The following is a 20,993-nucleotide window of genomic DNA, read 5'->3' as shown; positions in this document are numbered from 1 at the left end:
TGTATATATAATACACTATATAGAGAGGGGTGAAATACATTTATAAAAAAATGTAGCAAATGAATCTTTCACATTAAAGCGGGCTACCGCCAATCTGCAAAAACCTAAATCAAAAGAGGGATGTGCTCTCCATATACTGCAAGATAGATATATATATAGATATATATATCTATATATATATATTTTTTTTTTTTAGATCAAATTCAAAATTCCATCACAATGTAGCTTAGTGGATAACCTTTGTAAAAAAAAAAAAAAAAAGTAATAATAAATGCACTTCTTTATGCAGATTAAAAAATGTGCATTTATTATTTATTTATTTTCCTAGGAGCCTGCAAAGCATGGACCCACGATCAGCAGATCATGGGTGCAGTAGAAGGCTTCTACAGACTGTCAGTGTAAGCTTTCTGCTCATACCTCATAAAGGCAAGCAGTTACACAATGGCAGGAATTATCAGTGGATTACCTAGAGTGCTCATCAGCGCCCTGGTAGTTCATTGAGAACTACAAGCCGACAGCTGCAAAGGCTGTTACTTGTTCTCCCATTCACAGAACTCTGTGAATGAATGATGCGGCCATGTGTGTGTTGTGTGTTTTTCCCTTTCCGTCATTTCAGGACAGCCACAATAGAGAGATAGTCTCCTCCCCTTCCTCTGGAAACACTGCGCCAGCCCATAAAATCTCTCCTCCCCTGCCAGACCTCAGTTATTAGTGTTTCCTCCGGTGGGGAGACACTGTGCAGAGGAACCAGGCCGGGTGCAGTCAGGGAGACTGTGGCCTCTTTCTAAGAAAATCATCCCTAGGGAAGCAGGGGCTTCCAGGATGAAGAGTGGCGGTACATACCGCAGCTGAAAGCCACCCCTTCCTTGCCGAGCGCGGCATCAGGTCGTGGGGGACCCCTATCGCGTCCACAGGGCCGCAGCATGGAGACAGTCCGCTCTCCCCTGTATCCATACAGGCCGCAAAATTTGGAACCAGCGGGCCGGACGACGGGCGACATCATTTCCGGCGGGGGGGCGGACGCTTTCCCTTTGAACCGCGACTTCCGGTTCCGGGTCGCGGGGCTGATAGGGGGCCGGGCTCAGGCTGGAGTGAGTCGCTTCACATGTACACAGTGTGAGACTCTACACAGGCAACCACCTGCAGTCATGTCTGAGGCTGATGCTGCAGCTCATTCGGACGCTGTCTCCAGCCTTCCAAAGGTAAGAGTTCCCTGGGGAGGGGTCCTCTCTATCTAAGGTTTGCTCTCCCTCTTGTATGGTTCCTTACTTAGAGGGAGGGCAGTCCCCCTGGGTGGTCAGGGGGTGGGGGGGTGAGCGCAGTTCCCTTAAGATGGATCTGGTACTCCCCCAGGGTTGTTTCCACTTAAACTTGCTGGAAGTAATATGGTTTTTTTGTATGTATTTTCAGAAATCTACAGAAAAAACAAAGTCCACTCATGTCTCTAAAAGGAAGTGTGCCTCTTGTAGAGACAGTTTAGGGGAAGCATGGACTAAAGTTTTATGTAAGGAGTGCATAGACTCCCTGGTTAAGGAAAGGGAATCTGAACAGCAGTCTGGGTTGGCAGCTTCTGTGAAAGAGCTGTCATCCACCTTTTCATCTTTTAAAACCTTTTTTGAGACGTTCAAGCTTCCCTCTAAACCCATTCAGCAGGACACAACCCCGCCTCATGCTCAGGGCTCTGCACCTGCCAGATCTACCAATTTAGTTATGGCAGAGGAGATGTCAGGCCCTTCCGGGGTGGAGCAGAGGCAACCGGACAGTGGCACGTCTGATTCCCATGAGGAATCAGAAGGGGAGGACCAGGACGGGGAGTCCAGGAAAATCTCCAGGTATAAATTGTCCCTGGATGAGGTGGAAGATCTCTTGGGGGCAATATATACAACCCTCGGGATACACGAGGATAAAAAACCCCTATCTCTCCACGACCTTATGTATAAGGGCTTGGGAGATCAAAAAAGAAAAGTTTTTCCAGTACATGAAGTGCTGGTGGAAACGATTAAGAAGGAGTGGCAGGATCCTGAGAGGAAACCCTTCTTTTCTAGCTCCCTTAAGAGAAGGTTTCCATTTTCAGAGGATCCAGCGTCCATTTGGAATAAAAATCCCAAGTTGGATGCCGCCTTCTCTCAGGTCTCTAGACATACAGACCTGGCATTCGAGGATATGGGGGCTTTGTCGGATGTCATGGACAAAAGGATAGACTCACTTCTAAAAAAGACGTGGGACTCAACTGTGGGTAACTTAAAGCCAGAAATGGCTGTTACGGTCGTAGCCCGCAATTTAGAGCACTGGCTTTTCCAGATTCAGGAGCACATTGAAGCTGGCACAGCCAAGGAGACTATCCTAGCCTCGTTCCCCACGATTCTGCGAGGAATCGCATACATTGCAGACGCCTCAGCAGAGTCAGTCCGTATGTCGGCCAGATCAGCGGCGCTGGCGAATTCGGCCAGAAGAGCGCTCTGGCTGAAAACTTGGCCGGGGGACACCGCCTCCAAGGTCAAATTGTGCGGGATACCCCTGACAGGTGATCTACTCTTTGGCCCTGGTTTAGAGACGGTCTTAGACCGTACAGCGGACAAAAAGAAGTCCTTTCCGCCTAAGAGGAAAGCCCCAGCTCAGACGAGAAAGGGGTTTCGTCCGAAAAAAGGCAAGGAATCTCCCAAGCAAGGGAAGAAAACTTGGGGCCAAAGAGGCAAGGGCAGAGGAGGGGCGATTTTTCGCCCTCCTGAGAAGGCCCGTAAAGATCAATGACTCTCTAGGGACGGTGGGAGGAAGACTGGGGGCCTTCCTTCCACAGTGGGAGACCCTCTCACCCAATCGATTCATCCTGGGGGTCATAAGAAGGGGGTATCTCTTGGAATTCTCAAGACCACCCCCGCAAAGGTTCCTTGTTACGAAGCTTCCCAGCTGCACAGCAAGGGCCGAAGCTTTGGTGGACGCCCTGAAGGAACTGGAGATTCAGAACGTAGTTCACAGAGTACCAAGGGGGCAGGAAGGAGAGGGGTTCTATTCCCACGTATTTGTGGTGAAAAAGCCCTCGGGAAAATTCAGACTGATTCTGAATTTAAAACCCTTAAACAGGTCAATTTGCTACAAAAGGTTCCGCATGGAGTCAATCTTTACGGTCAGGGCCCTGCTACCACACAATGGTTATATGGTGTCTCTGGATCTCAGAGACGCATATTTACATGTCCCTATCGCAGAAACCTCCCAGAGGTTCCTCCGTTTAGCAGTAGACCTGCAGGGCACAATACTGCATCTGCAGTTTCAAGCGCTGCCCTTCGGGCTATCCTCCTCGCCCCGCATATTCACAAAGGTACTGGCAGAGGCGTTGGCCTTCCTGCGACTCCAGGGGGTATCAGTTATAGCCTATCTGGACGACCTGCTTCTTTTTGCAGTATCCCCAGAACAGTTGATCAGAGACCTCGATCTAACCAAGAGGGTTCTAACAGGTTTGGGGTGGCTGCTGAACTTAGAAAAGTCCAGTCTCATTCCCTCACAGCGCATTGTGTACCTGGGGTACCTGTTGGACACTACGCTCTCGAGAGTTTTTCTTCCAAGGGAAAAAATTCTAAAACTGGACAGAGCAGTTCTCTCCCTCCAGTGCAACCATCTGGTGTCCAAGAGGTCCATAATGTCAACATTAGGCCTGCTAACTTCTACTCTTCCAGCAGTGCAGTGGGCAGGATTACATTTTCGCCCCCTACAATCATATGTACTAAGAGTATGGGACCACAGTCAGAGGGATCTAGACACCTTAGTACAGGTTCCCCATCAAATAAAGAGATCTCTTTGGTGGTGGAGGAAGGAAGTGAACTTGTCACAGGGACGTCTGTGGCTCATCCCAGTCCCACAGATCCTAACCACGGATGCAAGTGGCAAGGGCTGGGGGGCACATCTGGGATCCCTTCTAGCGCAGGGCACATGGAAGGGCGACGAGCTGCAGAGGTCTTCCAATTGGAAAGAGCTGAGGGCAGTAGGCCTAGCCCTCAGATTCTTCAAAAAGGAACTCCAGGGCCACCATGTACAGGTACGGTCGGACAACTCATCCACCGTGGCCTATATAAACAAGCAGGGAGGCACCAGGAGCGGAAGTCTGCTGGCCCTAGCAGAAGACATTCTAAGCTGGGCCGAGTCCAACACTCTCTCACTCTCAGCGGTTTTTCTGAGAGGGGAGAGGAATATAATCGCAGATTTTCTCAGCCGGAGGAGTCTAAAGGAAGGAGATTGGGCCCTCAACCAGGAGGTTTTCAATCTCATATCCGAGAAATGGGGACCCCCGGAAGTGGATCTTTTCGCTTCAAAAGACAACGCGAAAACCCCCTGTTTTTTCTCCCTAAACGCAGGGGAAGGAGCACTGGGAGTGGACGCATTATCTCAGAGTTGGCATTTCAGGACATGTTATGCCTTCCCTCCTCCGGTACTATTACCGGCGGTTCTGAGGAAGTTTCAATTAGAGAGCACCTCTCTTATTCTGGTAGCTCCACATTGGCCGAAAAGGGCATGGTTTTCAGTCCTCAGTCAGTTAGCAGCGGAACCTCCCCTTTTCCTTCCACCTCGAAAGGATCTTCTGTCGCAGGGTCCAGTCCTCTGCCCACAGGTGCAGCAGTGGAAATTAGCGGCCTGGCTACTGAGGAGGGTATATTAAGATCCAAGGGGTTTTCAGAGAGCTTGATCTCTACCCTCCTCAACAGTAGGAAAAAGGAGACCCGTAAGATTTACAAAAAGGTCTGGCTCCTTTTCAACAAATGGTGCATAGAAAACTCCTTCTCGGTGCAGAGTCCCGTAGCTGTGTTGGAATTTCTGCAGTGTGGAGCGGACAAGGGTTTATCTGTAGCTACCCTTAAAAGTCAGGTTTCAGCACTCAGTGCTTACCTGGAGAAGTCTCTGGCTACCAATCCATGGGTGGTCAGATTCTTTAAGGCACTGTCAAGACAGAGGCCTACCAGGGGTCCTCCCTTTCCCGGGTGGGACCTATCTCTGGTTTTACAGAGCCTTACGGGAAGTCCCTTTGAGCCATTGGACAAGTGCCTGTTAAAGGAACTTACCCTAAAAACAGTATTTTTAGTTGCAGTAACAACTGCCAGGAGGGTCAGCGAAATTGAGGCGTTATCAATTAGACCTCCTTTTTGTGTTATTTTGCCAGACAGGATAGTCCTTAAGACTGATCCAGCTTTTGTGCCTAAGGTGGCGTCAAGCTTTCATAGAAGCCAGGAAATAGTCCTACCCTCGTTTTGTCCCAATCCTTCAGGTGAAAGGGAACTAAGATTTCATTTTTTAGATGTAAGGAGGTGTATCCTACAATACCTAGAGATGACTAAGACAATGAGGAAGTCTGATTCTCTATTTATTTTATTTTCTGGGGCCAGAAAGGGTCTCAGAGCGTCCCGACGCACGATTGCCAGGTGGCTTAGATTAGCTATTGGGCAGGCATATTCTTTAGCGGGGAAGGAGGTCCCTAGAGGCATAAAGGCACACTCCATCAGAGCAGTGGCAACTTCCCAGGCAGAGAAGGCTGGAGCAACGCCAGAGCAAATATGCAAGGCAGCAACATGGTCCAGCTACTCCACTTTTGTTAGACATTACAGAGTGGACCTGGTGGCGGCAGGTGAGCAGGCTTTTGGGCGAAAAGTTCTGCAAGCTGTAGTCCCACCCTAATTGGTAAGTGCTCGATTATCCTCTCTATTGTGGCTGTCCTGAAATGACGGAAAGGGAAAATTAAAGTTACGTACCGGTAACGTCTTTTCCTGTAGTCTTTCAGGACAGCCCTAGTTACCCACCCTAAGCTTGGGGGGGTCTTATTAAAGACCAGAACGCAATATGGTAATGATATTGATTGGTATGTTATTAATGTGTTCTTGTGTCTCCCCAGCGGCCGGAGGTACTCTTGAAAGAACTGAGGTCTGGCAGGGGAGGAGAGATTTTATGGGCTGGCGCAGTGTTTCCAGAGGAAGGGGAGGAGACTATCTCTCTATTGTGGCTGTCCTGAAAGACTACAGGAAAAGACGTTACCGGTACGTAACTTTAATTTTTTTTTTTTTTTTTTTTTGTGACAGTGGGTGCTGGGAGAAGATCTCCCTCCTTGCTGTCATAACAGGGGTGCGGGGGTTGCTGCAACAGTAACCTATTACACCCTGAATACGGGTGTAATATGCTACTTACTTATTTTTTAATGTCATTAACCATGAGTTATCTAGGGTGACAGCACACAACTGATACTTCCCTATTACGCATGATGTCTGTTATTAGACTGTAAAGGAGACACGCAATAAAGGATAATTCACTGCTATGAACTGTTGCATGTATAAATTGCAGCTGAACATCATAAATCACACGGCATTTACAACAAGTAAGCTATAATTAAAGCTAAAACTTTTGGGGGGGGGGGGAATATTATTATAGAGGGTTTATGTATTGCCAACAGTTTGATTACCTTTCACTTCCTGTCCTGTAGACTGAACAGGAAGTGAGAGGATATCTTTCCAATGTAAGGGAAATCCTCATTGGTGACATGGTGTGGGTGCGAGTCCCTGTGCGATTGGGGACCCACACCCACATGCTTGTCAAATTGGGAGCAGTGGCTGTGTCTGTGAAGCCGTTGTGTCACAATTGACACTAATGGGACTGCCTGCATGTGGATGCATGAAACACCCGTGCATCCCGTCCAGGCAAAACGCGGCTCTCACACAGGTGTATGCTTAAGTACGCCCATGTGAACGAGGCCTTGGGCTGACTTGCTGGATCCAATACTTAGCCTCCGTTTTACTCTTCTTCTTCCTTTTTTTTTTTTTTTCTTTACCTTTTTTATAAGTGTTTTCTTCCTTTTTTTTTTTTTTTTTTTTTAAATCACACTTCCCTAGGTGGATGCAGCATCAGTCCCCCGCCAGCTCTAAGGCTGAGAACCGAGCAATCAAATACCTCTGATCGCTTAGTCCCGCAGAGAGCCGTTCACTGAAGCGCTTGGCTGTGGAGGGGGAGGGAGCAGCTGGCTTAGACTCTCAGTAGCTCACAGAGAGGCTGATCCATATGCCGGTCCAGGCTCCTGGGTGGATCTCAACTATATGGTCACGATCTTTATCCAGCCTGGACCGGCTCTGAGACATCTGCCAACAGCGGGCTTCAGCCTGCTGTTGACTGAACATGGGTCACAGGAGTGCAGAATGAACTGCACAACTGTGATCTACAGAAGTATAGTCAAACAAGCTTTGGCTGTACTTCTGCTTTAAGTGTTTCTTAAGCATTTCTATTCGGTTATAATAATGCCCAAATAGTTTAGGTCATCTACACAAGAGAATACATTTCCAAGTTCTCCCTTTTCTCTCCTCTTTTAGTCTTTTGCATGCAGTAGTTGGGGAGTTTTAATGTATGCTTCATAAAATAAATGCAAAAACATTAACAAAGAGGAAAGGGAAATTCATGATCTAGTTTTCAATTTGTCATCTATTGCTTACCTGTAAATCTCTTTCATGTATTTATGGCAAAAGTAGAGAATTTCAGATAAATATGATGACATTGTGGTAATTTACATTAGGATACTAAAAGATAGATATCCTTTCTAACATTTTCTTTTTCCATGCTAGTCCTTTTTTATTGTATGGATGGTCGTATATATTTTTTCCCCCATGCATTCGTTGCTGGCATGACCCCAATAGCATACTACTTTGGTGTGGATCCCATCTGTTGTATGTGAAGACGTAGAAATTCACGTATAACAATTATTAGTACTTTCTTTGAGCAGGCCTGTGCTGTCATGGAAACCAAGGCTGTAGAATTAAATATAACCAGAGCTGTCCTAGATTGTGAAGAAATGGCATGCTGCAGTTGTACATATTGATGAAATCTAGGATAACGCAAAAAAAGCTCATTTTGGTGCAAAAAGAAGAGGCAGAGAATAGTCTTGAAACTCCTCAGTTTCTGGATATCAGGCAAGTTGACATATTACATAATTATGCCTTTAAGGCTGATTGAATCATTTGTAACATATATGTTCTATAAGTCTTTTTTTTGTGGAGACTAATAAGGGGGATTTATATGTATCCCTTGCCTACTTGTACTCAAAGGAGGCAGCTGTTATATAGGTATATCCAGCATTTGCATGATTTTGGACTCTGTTCTGCTCAGTTTTCAAACACTTTCCTAGCAAAAGGTAGTGCGTTAGACCTATATATATGTAAAGCGTCTGATTGTAATGCTCACTCCTGTATAGATGGTCAGAAATGATGGCCTTTGTAGCTTCACCTGCAACCCCCGTTCCTTTAAGGCAAGCAGTCCCAGCGGTACCTGGTTGCTGTCAGGACCTATTACACAATTTTATATTCTCTGGCCAAGCTAGGAGAAGCTGAGCAGAATACTAAGGAGGTACCTATGATCCTGTAGGAAGTACAGGTGTCCGCTGAGGATGGAGATGACTGGGTGCCTCGACAGGTGCATAGTCAAAGGCAATGTGGCAGTAGGTGGACCAGAAGACTAGGCCGATAGGAACATAGCTTACTGAGATTGGTTGGCATTGGGCATTAAGCCAGGGTAGGGACAGTCAACTGGTATGGTGTAGTTGGCATAATGTGCACAGAGGTCACGACGTTCAGGCAGCAGCCAATCAGTAATCTGGCAAGGTCAGTCCAGGCGGCAGGAAAAGACCTGGTCAGGAAACAGGCAAGGGTCGGCTAAAAGGCAGGTCAGGATTTTGGTACAACAGTGGCAGGTAGTGAGGAATGTTGAAGTACATGGAATCAGGCCGGACAGGTAAGGTCCTTACCCATGGAAGTAAGCCAGAGAGAGTTTAGGGTAATACAGCACAGTGTGGAGTGAAAGTGTAGTTTGATTGTTGCTGTGTACTGAGCCATTCAAATGTGTACGACTTGGGCAGTACATCTGTCATGGTAGCATTATGAAGGATGCAATTGACACTCTTCTAAAAACACTGAATTCTTTTCTGCTCTTCAAACCTATATATCTTGGCTTTAGTACATTTTTTTCAGAGATTCAGAGAAAAGTCATTGAAGCCAGTGGAGCATCATGACAACTACAACCCCTGGCTAAAAGTATGGAATCACCACTCTTGGAAAATTTTTATTCAATCGTTTAATTGTGTCAAAAAAAAAACGAATCTCAGACATGCCTCAAAACTATTTTCATTAAGCATTCCAACCTCTGGCTTTTAGAAACGCTTAAAAAAAAAATAAAGTAAACTGTAGTCAATTGTAATGCCGCGTACACACGGTCGGACTTTTCAGCTACAAAAGTCCGACAGCCTGTCCGACAGACTTTCGACGGACTTTTGACAGACTTGCGGCGGACTTTCTAACGAACAGACTTGCCTACACACGATCACACAAAAGTCCGTCGAATTCTTACGTGATGACGTACACCGGACTAAAATAAGGAAGTTGATAGCCAGTAGCCAATAGCTGCCCTAGCGTGGGTTTTTGTCCGTCAGACTAGCATACAGACGAGCGGATTTTTCGACCGGACTCGAGTCCGTCGGAAAGATTTGAAGCATGTTTCAAATCTAAAGTCCGTCGGATTTGAGGCTGAAAAAGTCAGTTGAAAGTCCGGAGAAGCCCACACACGATCGGATTACCAGCCAGCTTTAGTCCGTCAGCGTCCGTTGGACTTTTGTAGACGAAAAGTCCGACCGTGTGTACGCGGCATAACTGTTTTTGCAGATCTAACAGAGGAAAAAAATATGGAATTGCTCAATTGTAAGGAAAATATTATGGAATCACCATGTACTTTGCAATTCTAAAACAAACATTTGCATCAGATTACATCTACTAATTTAGTCTGCAGTTAAAAAAGAGTGCTTGCACACCTTGGTGAGCTGTTGCGCCAACCTGATTGACACAAATCATGGCTCCAACACGAGAGATGTCAGTTGAATCAAAGGAGAGGATTATAAAAACTTCTTCAAGAAGGTAAATCATCACGAAATGTTGCAAAAGATGTTGTTCTGAGTCAGCTGTGTTCAAAAAATTGGACCAAGTACAAATCAAATAGAAGGTTGTTAAAGGGAAGTGTACTGGTAGACCAAGGAACACATCAAAGCGTCAAGATAGAAAACTTAAAGCAATATGCCTTAAAAACAGAAAATGCACAACAAAACAAATGAGGAACAAATGGTCAAACTGGAGTCAATGTCTGTGACTGAATTGTAAGACCTCGCCTAAAGGAAATGGGATTTACATACAGAAAAGCCAAACGAAAACCATCATTAACACCTACACAGAAAAAATCAAGGTTACAGTGGGATAAAGAAAAGCAATCCTGGACTGTGGATGACTGGATGAAAGTGATATTCAGTGATGAATCATGGGGTTGCATGTCCAGTAAAGGTACAGGGGAGATGACCGTCAATAAATGCACAAGTTTATTTTGAGATTTTAGACACTTTTCTTATTCCATCAATTGAAAGGATGTTTGGCGATGATGACTTAATTTTTCAGGATGATAATGCATCTTGTCATAGGGCAAAAGCCGTGAAAAATTTCCTTCAAGAAATACCTATGTAAATGGCATGGCCTGCAAATAGTCCAGACCTCAATCCAATTGAAAATCTTTGGTGGAAATGAAAGAAAATGGTCCATGACAAGGCTCTAGTCTGCAAAGCTGATCTGATAACTGCAGTAAAAGAAAGTTGGAGCTGGATTGATAAAGAATACTGTTTGTCGATGGTTGAATCCATGCCTCAGAGAATTCAAGCTGTTATAAAAGCCAGAGATGGTGCAACAAAGTACTAGTGGTGTGTGTGTGTGTGTGTGTGTTGTTTTTTTTTTTTTTTTTTTTTTTTTTTTGTGTTTCTTCAAGCCAGAATGTTGAATACAAATAGTTTTGAGGCATGTCTGTGATCAGTTTTTTTTTTCTGCACAATAAACCAATTGAATAAACATATTCCAAGAGTCCATACTTTTTGCCAGGGGTTGTAGCATTTTCAGAAACGAGTTCAGGAAAGGCAGTCTTCTGATTCTGGAGCTGATTTTAAGATTCCCAATTTTGTTTTATTGATTTTATAATGTTGATAAAAGGGTAGCTTGCTTTTGAAATACTGGCAATTCTAAATCCGACTCTGTTATGACAATCACAAAAGGAAATGTGAAACCTTCAGAACACTGTAGTCATATTTAAAACCAACAAGTGCTGTATTTTTTCCTTTTTCCAGGTTTGTCTTGGGTAGCTGGTGATGCTGAGGAACTGCCCTTTGCTGATGACAAGTTTGATGTTTATACCATTGCCTTTGGGATTCGAAATGTGACCCATATAGAGAAAGTGAGTAAAAACAAGCAAAAATGACCCAGAATAACTATTTGAAACGTTCACCTATAGTATAACCCTTTTGATTTTACAGACCAGGCAGGTTTCCCCACCCAGGCATAAACCCTTTCAGCTCATCAAGTCTTATGCCTCGTACACACGATCGGACTTTCTGACAACAAAACTGTGGAATTTTGTCAGAAGGGTGTTAGCTCAAACTTGTCTTGCATACACACGGTCACGCAAATGTTGGCCAACAATTACGAACGTGGTGACGTACTACGGTGTTTTTCAGCTCTTTAGCACCACCCTTTGGACTCCTTCTGCTAATTTCGATTTAGTAGAAGTTTGAGTGTTGATTCACCCTTTTCTTTTTCTTTTTTCTTTTCGCGTTTTTCATTTAGAGCTTTTCAGTTCGCGCTTTTCAGTTTGTTTCTGAACGGCCGTTCGTCAACCAGACATGTTGCGGAATCGGAGGAGATAACGTGTTATTTACTATTGGCCTTGGAGTTATTTCTTTGACATTATTTTTTGGTTGAATAATGATTTGGTATATTTTCTATATTTTTGGATGCACAGAATGCGCTTTTTGGTTAAGTTCTATTGGCAGATAGCATGTCTAATTTTTTTTTTCTTTTAATGCACAATAAAAAAAATTGTGGAGAATAATACTTGGCTATGTGTTTTACTTCAAATGACAGTTTGGGAGTAGGCAGTTACATATTAAAAAATACAATGTAAAATTGACAAGGGACACCAACATAGTTGTAACTTTGATCTTAAAAACTACGGGATAATGGTGTTCTGGTAACTTGCACAAATAAAAAAAAAACATAATAATATTCTTGATATCACTAGAAAAAAAAAGCCTTTGAAAATTTGTTTGCAATAATGCCATCAGCATCGCCAGCAAAGCGGCTTCATTATTATCCCATTAAAGAAGAAGATAATTGTGCGCTGCATTTGGAGATTTCATAATTTGCCACGTCATGAATGTTAATTCTCCATTACGAAAGCTAGTTTACAAGACCGACTGCTTCTGCTTCCGAGCATGCGTGTTTGTACTTTGGACTTTTGTCTGACGGACTTGTGTACACGCGATCGGAAAATCTGACAACACACGTGCTAGCCAACATTTGTTGGCGGAAAGTCCGACAATTGTCCGATGGAGCATACACACGGTCAGATTGTCCGCCATACATTTCCTGTTTCTCCTAAATTCAGGTCTATAAACAGGTCTTCTTCCCAGTCATGGGGTTCCCCCACTAACAAATCGTGTGCGTTCCTCCCACCCTCCACAAATGTTGCTCCACCTTGAACTTGCATTCTCACGTGGGTCAAATCTATCGCGTGAAAGCACATCTGGTGGAAGTGGAGCACTATTTGTGAAGGAGAGGAGGAATGCACACGATTTGGTGGAATTATTAGTATATGGTTTAAGAGATATACATTAAACTATATGAGAGACTTTATGCACGCAGGACATTATGTATTATATGTTTCATATGCTTGGGGTGGAAAATTGTATTTTATTTTTTTTATATGTTTGACATTTTGTTCTATAAGTGCTACACCGTTATTTATTAAAATGTTATGGTTGTCTTTTGTGGTTGCCATTACTTTTAGCTGGTAGTGTTTCGGAATTGGCTATGCTCTCCTGATTCTTCGCCAGGATAAAGTGACGTTGAGGCCTCTGTCCTTTTTGCCTAAGGTGGTTTCCTTGTTCCACATAATTCAGGTCATTTTTGCTATGTTTTTTGTCCTGATCCTAAACATCCTAAAGAGAAGTAGCTTCACTACATTATTCAAAATGTTCGGAATTAATTGAAGTCTCTTGACAGTCTGATTCCATTTGTTCTACCTGAGGGTCTACGCAAGGGTCATACTGCTTCTCGATCCACAGTTTCTAGGTGGATTTGTCTTCTCATTTCTTAGCCCTATGGTACCAAGGGCAAGGTTTCTGGGTCAAGGCCCATTCCACCAGGAGTGTCAGTGCTTCCTGTTCAGCAACAAGTGTCTGTTCAAGTTTGTAAAGCTGCTACCTGATCTTCTCCTCACACGTTTAGTAAGTTTTACATGCCTCTGCGGACACCAATTTTGGACAAAAGGTTTTGCTATTAGCTTTGTAGTGGGGTTTTCCCCTATTCTGTTTCAGGCATGTAGGCTCGTTGCAATGTTGCCCACCCCTCAGATGTAGTGCTTTGGGATGTACTGAGTAGTCATGACTGAAGAAGCCCTGTGTCCTGTGATGCAAGATTAAGAGATTCTGATTTTTGGTTTACCTGCAAAATTACCTCTTTTGTCTGTGTTCCTCATTGCTTGCTACAGAACTGTCTGGCTTGGTGAGCTTGTAGAAGTTATGCCTGGGAAAAGGGGGGGGGGGACCAGACTTTTATTGGCCAGTGTTCTTTTAAGGTGGTAGCATAGCCTAAACAGTTATGAATATGAAGAAGTCCTCTGATCTAAACTAAGAAAAGTGTTTTACAGGTAAACCAAAAATCCTCATTTATTTTTCAAAGGCTCTTGAAGAAGCATATCGTGTGTTAAAACCAGGAGGAAGGTTCTTGTGTCTGGAATTCAGCCAAGTCAATAATCCATTACTAGCAAGGTAACTGTTGACTTTACAATACTTTGCAGTGTTGCTCAGTTTAAATGGAAGGTGAACACCTTTTGGACTTTGAATTTCCCTTTAATGTTTTGATGCAACACTCACAATTTATGTGGCTGCACTATCATATTTCATTATTGTTTTGTATATACTCCATCTAGTGGCTATCTGTATTTCACTGAAATCAGTCTCCCTCACCAGTAGATAAAATCTCAGCCACATGGAAGTATATTCTTTTCAGTCCGTCAGACTTGACTGATTGAGATACATTGATCAAGATCAATATCATGCATTTCTAAGCAAAACTTGCATGTATAATGAGCAAATAGGACTGCCCTATGCACATTTGTAATTTTTATACTAATGTGATACAAATTTTGTTGATTCATTTCAATCACGTGGTACATGTAATTTTATTTTTGCAATTGATGATCTACAGTAGGTGTATGGGGTATATAGCTTATGATTTGAAGCCCTTGATAGGATTGATTATATGCATTTAGAGCGGCATAATTTACAAATACACTAGAAAGTGTAAATCCCTAATAAACTTTTTTTTTTTCAGCAGACTGGCATGCTTAAGGTGCTCATTCATGGCCTAGTCTTTGTAGGCAATGTGCTTTATTTGATCATCACTTGCAACAATTAGACCATGATTGGATCAGTGAAAAAACCTGAGATTTTCTTGCTGTAAGAACAGTATCCTTATTTCTCAAGAATCCACTTTAAAACAAAATGTTCACAACCCAACAAGCATTCTCAATGCTCTACAGATAAAGTACAGCTAAAGCATACATATTGATAGCAAATAGCCACATTGGTGTTGTAATAGTTCTAAAAGGAACAGACAGTAGAAAAAAAATGGTGTAAAGTTCTTTAGTGTGTATTTCTGCACGAAAACAGCCTTTACAATAGCACGTAAAATCTTAATCAAACATTACCTATTAATTTCTCCTTGGCAGGCTTTATGATCTATATAGTTTCCAGGTTATACCGGTCCTGGGAGAAGTCATAGCCGGAGACTGGAAATCTTATCAATATTTAGTAGAGAGTATCCGACGCTTCCCTCCGCAGGTAATATTCATGACTTGTGTCACACATGCCTTATGTCTGTTCAAATTTTAGGAAATGGTTCAGATTTCTTGTGATCTTGGATTAAAATCACCATATGTTTGTAGGTAGTAGAATTTAGGCTTCATCTTACTCTTAGTGTAAGGTTTGTAAGATACCAGATCTATATAGTCTTAGAACAAATCTTCCACACTAAGCGAAAACCAGTATGCTTTAAGGTAGATGAAAAGTAAGTGAGCATTAACAGATTATACTGAAATATGGAGTTGTTGGGTCATTTAAAGTATATGTAAACCCTCACCTTGCAAAACAACCCATTCCGTAAAATAGAAATGTAAGGCAAAACATTTGTGTATAGATATAAAAAAGGGGGAAAAAAGTATTTATAATTTCTTGATCACATACCCTCTATCACTTGCATAAGATATGTGGGAGGAGAAACAGCAGCTCACTGATCTTCAGGGTGAAAGGCTGTGCAGGGTGGGTGTGTCAGGACAAGTCTGATCATTGGAGGAGAAGCAGGCTGAGTTCCCAACATAGCTAGAAAACTGACCACGGGACAGTTAAGCAAGGAGTCAAACAATCTGTTAAACGGTTTCTGGATTATGGGAGAAGATTTACCTAATTTACCTAGACATGGATGTCCAATTCTGAATGCTGTCTCTTTCAGAAAAAGGTGTTGGCAATGTCCGGCTGGGATTTGTAAAGGATGCAAGTGAAACATGTGGGTAATGTGAAGTTTGTGGCCATGTGCCATGGCTGGGAAGGCTAAACATCCCGTTAAAAGCTAAAATAAAAACCGCTTTAGATGCAACCCTTACATGCAGTCCAAAGCTGGCCCCTGCAATAATACCTTTTTGCCACCAGATGTCCTCAATGCTCTCAGCTAAATGGCAATAAAGTCATTCAGCCCACTTTCTTTGCTCCTAGTCTTTTGGGGTGGCATCATCACAACACCCAGGCTCAGCAATATATTTTGCACTGAAATTGCTGAATTTTTATTCTTTATTTTAATGTCTATAAAACTATAGACAGAAAATGCAGAGTTTTCATTGGTGAAAAGTGGTTGATATGTAACTGTATTTTTACTTTAGGAGGAATTTAAAGAAATGATTGAAGATGCTGGCTTTTTCAAGGTGAAATATCACAACCTAACATCAGGTGTTGTTGCTGTTCACTCAGGTTTTAAATTATGATCCAAAATGCAGGAAAAAAAGGAACAGAACCACAACACTGTTCAAACACAAAAAAATACTGCTCTTGTAATGTATGCAGATATAGTTGCTGAATATAACCTGTAACTTATTTTTGTATTAAATATTGTTTATTGTAAAAATTTGTACTTTAATAAAATATATGGTCACATAGTATGATATTACTATGAGTTGTATAATGGCAAATGAAAAACAGCTGTGGTCATGGTGTGCAGACCAGCTATATGTGTGGTAGCAAGCTGTACTCTAACGTTTACATGCTTGAACATTTTGATTGGTTGAATGTAGGAATAATGCAGGATCCAGTTTTTGTGCTTAAAAGGGTTGTAAACCCTCTATGCATTAAGGTGAAAAACTTTCTGTAGTGCTGCAGCCCCGCAGCCTCCCCGTTTTACTTACCTGAATGCTGTAATCCTCCATCCAGGAACGAGCACACCATCTCTAGCTGGTGTCTCCTGTCCTGATTGGATAGATTGATAGTAGTGCAGCCATTGGCTCCTGCTGCTGTCAATCAAATCCAATGACGCGGCGCTGGGGCAGAGTCCTGCATTCTGTGTGAATGGACACAGATGCAGGACTCGGGAGCAGGCCCGCACTAGTGTCTACCAAGGAGAGCACTTCTCCAACGTGGACACTCGACGTGGCACTGAGGAACCCCAGAAGAGGAGGACCGGGCCACTCTGTGCAAAACGAACTGCACAGTGGAGGTATGACATATTTGTTGTTAAAAAAAAAATGAGGGTTTACAAACCCTTTTAAGTGATTGTAAACCTCTGACATTAAATATGAACAAAGCATACCTCTTTGTACTTGTCTCAATCAAGAGCACTAAGTTTCATTCTGTCTGCTGCTTCCTTTCTCTATCTGCATGAGTCACTTCTGACAAGTTTTCTTGACACCAAGAGAAAAAAGGTGACCGGAAAGGAGCTTCAGCACACAGCTTGTGATTGAAGGCCTCAGCTCTGTGCTTATGTGTTGCGTGTGAAGGGGGGGTTGCGTCTTCCCTCCAGTCCGCTCTAGAGCTCTTCTCACTGAGCTCTGCCGTTTGTAAATCCAGTTCCCCGCCCCCTGTATTCTGAAGCTCAGACAAGCTGTACGAGGCTGGGTGCATACATGTGTGAATTGGATGCAAGTTTCCCCCACATCCAATTCGCATGACATGAGAGTGTGCCTGGCTTGCAATGGAGCCGGTTCACACATGTCCAGGGCGGCTGCGGTCCGCATTCCAAAAGGGTCCTGTGCTTCCTTGGGTCTGGTTAAGGTGTGAATTCAGGCAAAAATTCAGACCTGATTCACACCTGAGCGGTAAACAGGGACGCACCAGACCCCATGCTGGGAACCGCAGCTGGATATGTGAACCCGGCCTAAACTTTGAACAGCTGAAGAGAAGACTGCATATAAACAGGAACAATTTATGTAGGAGGATTTGTTTCATCTTTGTGTATTACCTGAGGCCAGTCACTTCACTGAGTATATGTGTGGGTTTACAACCACTTTAACTGCTTGTCGACTAGCCACCATCGTTATACGGCAGCTGGTTAGCTCCCCTGCGTGAATGGCCGCAGCTGTATGGTGCCCGCTTTTAATGGCTATAGGGGGCGCGGGCGACCCTGGAGCCGATGCGCGTGGCCAGCGGCCGCGATGTCTGCCGGCCACCCGTGATGTCTGCCGGCCACCCGTGATCTCTCCTCAGAGAGCCAGAACGGGGATCTGTCAATGTAAACAGACAGATCCCAATTTTGAAAGGGGAGTAGGGAAATCTGCTGTTCCTAGTGATCAGGAACAGCGATCTCTCTCTACTCCCAGTCAGTACACTCCCCCCACAGTTAGAAACCCCTCCCTAGGGAACCCCTTGATCATCTCCTAGTGTTAACCCCTTCCCTTGAGAGAGAGAGCTAGAAACACACCGCTCAAAGCCACCTGTGAGGATCTGATGAGCTGCTGAAGAGGCCAGGGTGCCTGCCTGGTCCACAGCCAAGGAAATCCAATGGAAACAAAGAATGATGGCACATCCGGAAGTAAAATATAAAGAATTTATTGAAATTCCATAAAATTTACATAGTAGGTGAGGTTGAAAAAAGACACAAGTCCATCGAGTCCAACCTATGTGTTTGATTATATGTCGGTATTAGATCAAGCGAACAAGACAAAATCAATCCAAAAAAGGTGCTTGTGGGATACAGTGTCGCACAACAGCGCAATTGCCAAATCTTCTGGTCCTTAAGTGGTTAAAGCGTAAGTGTGGACAAAACTAGACTCGTACATCACCCAGCAGTTACTAAAAACAAATAAGTAACTCTGGCTGTTATCCTCCTTTCCTCGCTGATGCTGTCCAGTGCACGATTTCTGTCTGGAATTTTCTTTTGGTTTTGTTTGAATCTTAAACAGAGTTCTGGGTTTATAAAAAGTGCACTGTACCGTGAACAGGCAGTAAAGTAAATCTACACACATTACACATTGTTAGGCACACCATTAACCCTTTGACCTAGATGTTAAACCCTTCCCAGTCAGTGACATTATTGCAGTGACAGTGTATAGTATTAGCACTGATCACTGTATTAGTGTCACTATTGACGTCAGTGTACCTCCCAGCTAGTGCCAGATTGCTCGCCACACTAGCACAGTATAGTAGTGTTATAGCTGCGTAAATTCCTGTGTGTGTGTGTGTGAGATTGAGATTTATTTATATATTATATATATTCTCATAGTTTGTAGACTGTATAACTGTCGCACAAACCAATTAATATAAAGAAAATAAATAAATATATATATATATATATATATATATATATATATATATATATATATATATATATATAAAATTTTACATATTTTTTACTTTCTGCTACAAAAATATTAAATATTTTTTTTCAAAATTTTCAGTTTTTTTTTTATTTACATAATACCCATTGGTGATCAAATACCATGAAAAGAAAGCTCTATTTGTGTAAAAAATGTATATAAATTTAATTTGGGTACAGTGTTGCATGACTGTGCAATTGCCAGTTAAATTAGTGCCAAATAGCAAAAAAATGGCCTGGTCTTGAAGGGGGTAAAATCTTCCGGAGTTCAAAGTGGTTAATGACAAATACAGGGCATTTTCACTCCCTTCCTGCCCAGGCCAATTTTCAGTTTTCATCGCTGTCGCACTTTGAATGACAATTGCGCGGTCATGCAACACTGTACCCAAATAACATTTTTATCATTTTTTTTTTCCCCCACAAATAGAGCTTTCTTTTGGTGGTATTTGATCACCTCCTGCGGTTTTTATTTCTTGCGCTATAAACAAAAGAAGAGGGACAAGTTTGAAAAAAACACAATTTTTTGCTATAATATCTCAATTTAAAAAACAAACAAAAAAAAACAACAAATTTTTTCCTCAGTTTAGGCCGATATGTATTCTTTTACATATTTTTGGTAAAAATCGCAATAAGTGTATATTGGTTTGCTCAAAAGTTAGTGTCTACAAAATAAGTAATAGATTAATGGCATTTTTTTTTTATACAAGTAATGGCGGTGATCAGCAATTTTTAGCGTGACTGCGACATTGTGGTGGACATATCGGACACTTTTGACACTATTTTGGGACCATTCACATTTATACAGCGATCAGAGCTATAAAAATGCACTGATTACTGTAAAAATGTCACTGGCAGGGAAGGGGTTAACACTAGGGGGTGATCAAGGGGTTAAATGTGTTACCTAGGGAGAGATTCTAACTGTAGGGGAGGGGACCGATCGGTGTTGTTCTTTACTGGGAACACACGATTGGTCTCCTCTCCCCTGACAGGACGTGAATCTGTGTGTTTAGACACACAGATCCACGTCCCGGCTCTGTTGCCAGTAATCGCGGGTGCCCGGCGGACATTGCGACCGCCGGGCACGTACATCGGCTCCCAAGTGACGGGAAGCCCAGGACGTCATATAACGCCCTCCCAGGATGGGAGATCCCTCCTGCGGACGTCATTTGACTATGGGAAGGAAGTGGTTAATTATAAGGCCATTTTAAACCTTGCAGTGTCAGATGTCTCAACAATTGCAGCAAATGGGAATCCATTTCTGCATTTATCATAACTGCACATGTTTAGAATGAGTAATCCTGGAGACATTAAGAGAATTATAAAGAGTAATCAATATCTAAATATATATTTTTATCTTTTTGATGGTACAAAACATTAGCAAGCAGTTCTGCTGAATGACACAAACATACCCATAAAGTGGCTGCTGAAGTGTCATCAGTAAAGTTTTAAAACCTTTGGAGCTTCTCTTACCCGAAAATGCTCCACAAGGTCACACAGACACATAGATGCAACAATAGTATCTGCAATACTTGTGGTGTTGTAAGAGATTAAACTTAAGGTATCCTCATTGTGGGAGGCTGTAAGTGTGTTTTAAAGCTGAACTCAACTAGATACACAGATGAAATACATACAGTATGTGAAAGTGGTTGTACCTGCAATGTACTGCTGTCAATCCAGTCCTGAAATTTACACAGCACAGCCCCATCTTGTACTTTACACTGCTTGCATTAAACAAAAATACATTTGATTTGTTTATTGTATTACTGATTACAGAACTGCACTAATTTGTTTCCGTAGTTTACCATTCAAGCAAAAATATTTTATTGTAATCCTGGGCTAAAATATAACTAAGGAGTTTGCTTTGGGAGGACTTTATTTTATTGGCCAGCAGTCTCCAAACTATCAGTTGTGAGTCATGACCAGCTTGCTACAAGATTTTCTCTGGTCCACAGCAACTGTCTGTGAAAATACCGTCTGGCTGGCAGTGCTCTGTGTATCGTGAAATAGAGACTGGTTCATCCATTGCCAGCCAGGGGGGACTCTGATGGGCAC

At 42.8% G+C, this 20,993-nt stretch overlaps 1 protein-coding gene across 1 annotated transcript in view; it reads left to right on the top strand.

The window, feature by feature from the left end:
• Nucleotides 1-16,296, top strand: part of COQ5 (coenzyme Q5, methyltransferase) — a 45,707-nt gene extending 29,411 nt beyond the window's left edge. Inside the window, exons 4-7 of the mRNA XM_073629300.1 lie at nucleotides 11,156-11,262; nucleotides 13,767-13,855; nucleotides 14,818-14,929; nucleotides 16,021-16,296. Of these exons, the coding sequence (XP_073485401.1) occupies nucleotides 11,156-11,262; nucleotides 13,767-13,855; nucleotides 14,818-14,929; nucleotides 16,021-16,122 (410 nt within the window). The 3' untranslated portion in view covers nucleotides 16,123-16,296. The remainder of the gene's footprint in view (nucleotides 1-11,155; nucleotides 11,263-13,766; nucleotides 13,856-14,817; nucleotides 14,930-16,020) is intronic.
• The last annotated feature ends 4,697 nt before the right edge of the window (nucleotides 16,297-20,993 follow it).

Source organism: Aquarana catesbeiana, linkage group LG01 (genome assembly GCF_042186555.1).
Source record: "Aquarana catesbeiana isolate 2022-GZ linkage group LG01, ASM4218655v1, whole genome shotgun sequence".
Taxonomy (NCBI): Eukaryota; Metazoa; Chordata; class Amphibia; order Anura; family Ranidae; genus Aquarana; species Aquarana catesbeiana.
Note: the sequence above shows the minus strand (reverse complement) of the source record. Positions and strands in the feature narration are given on the sequence as shown.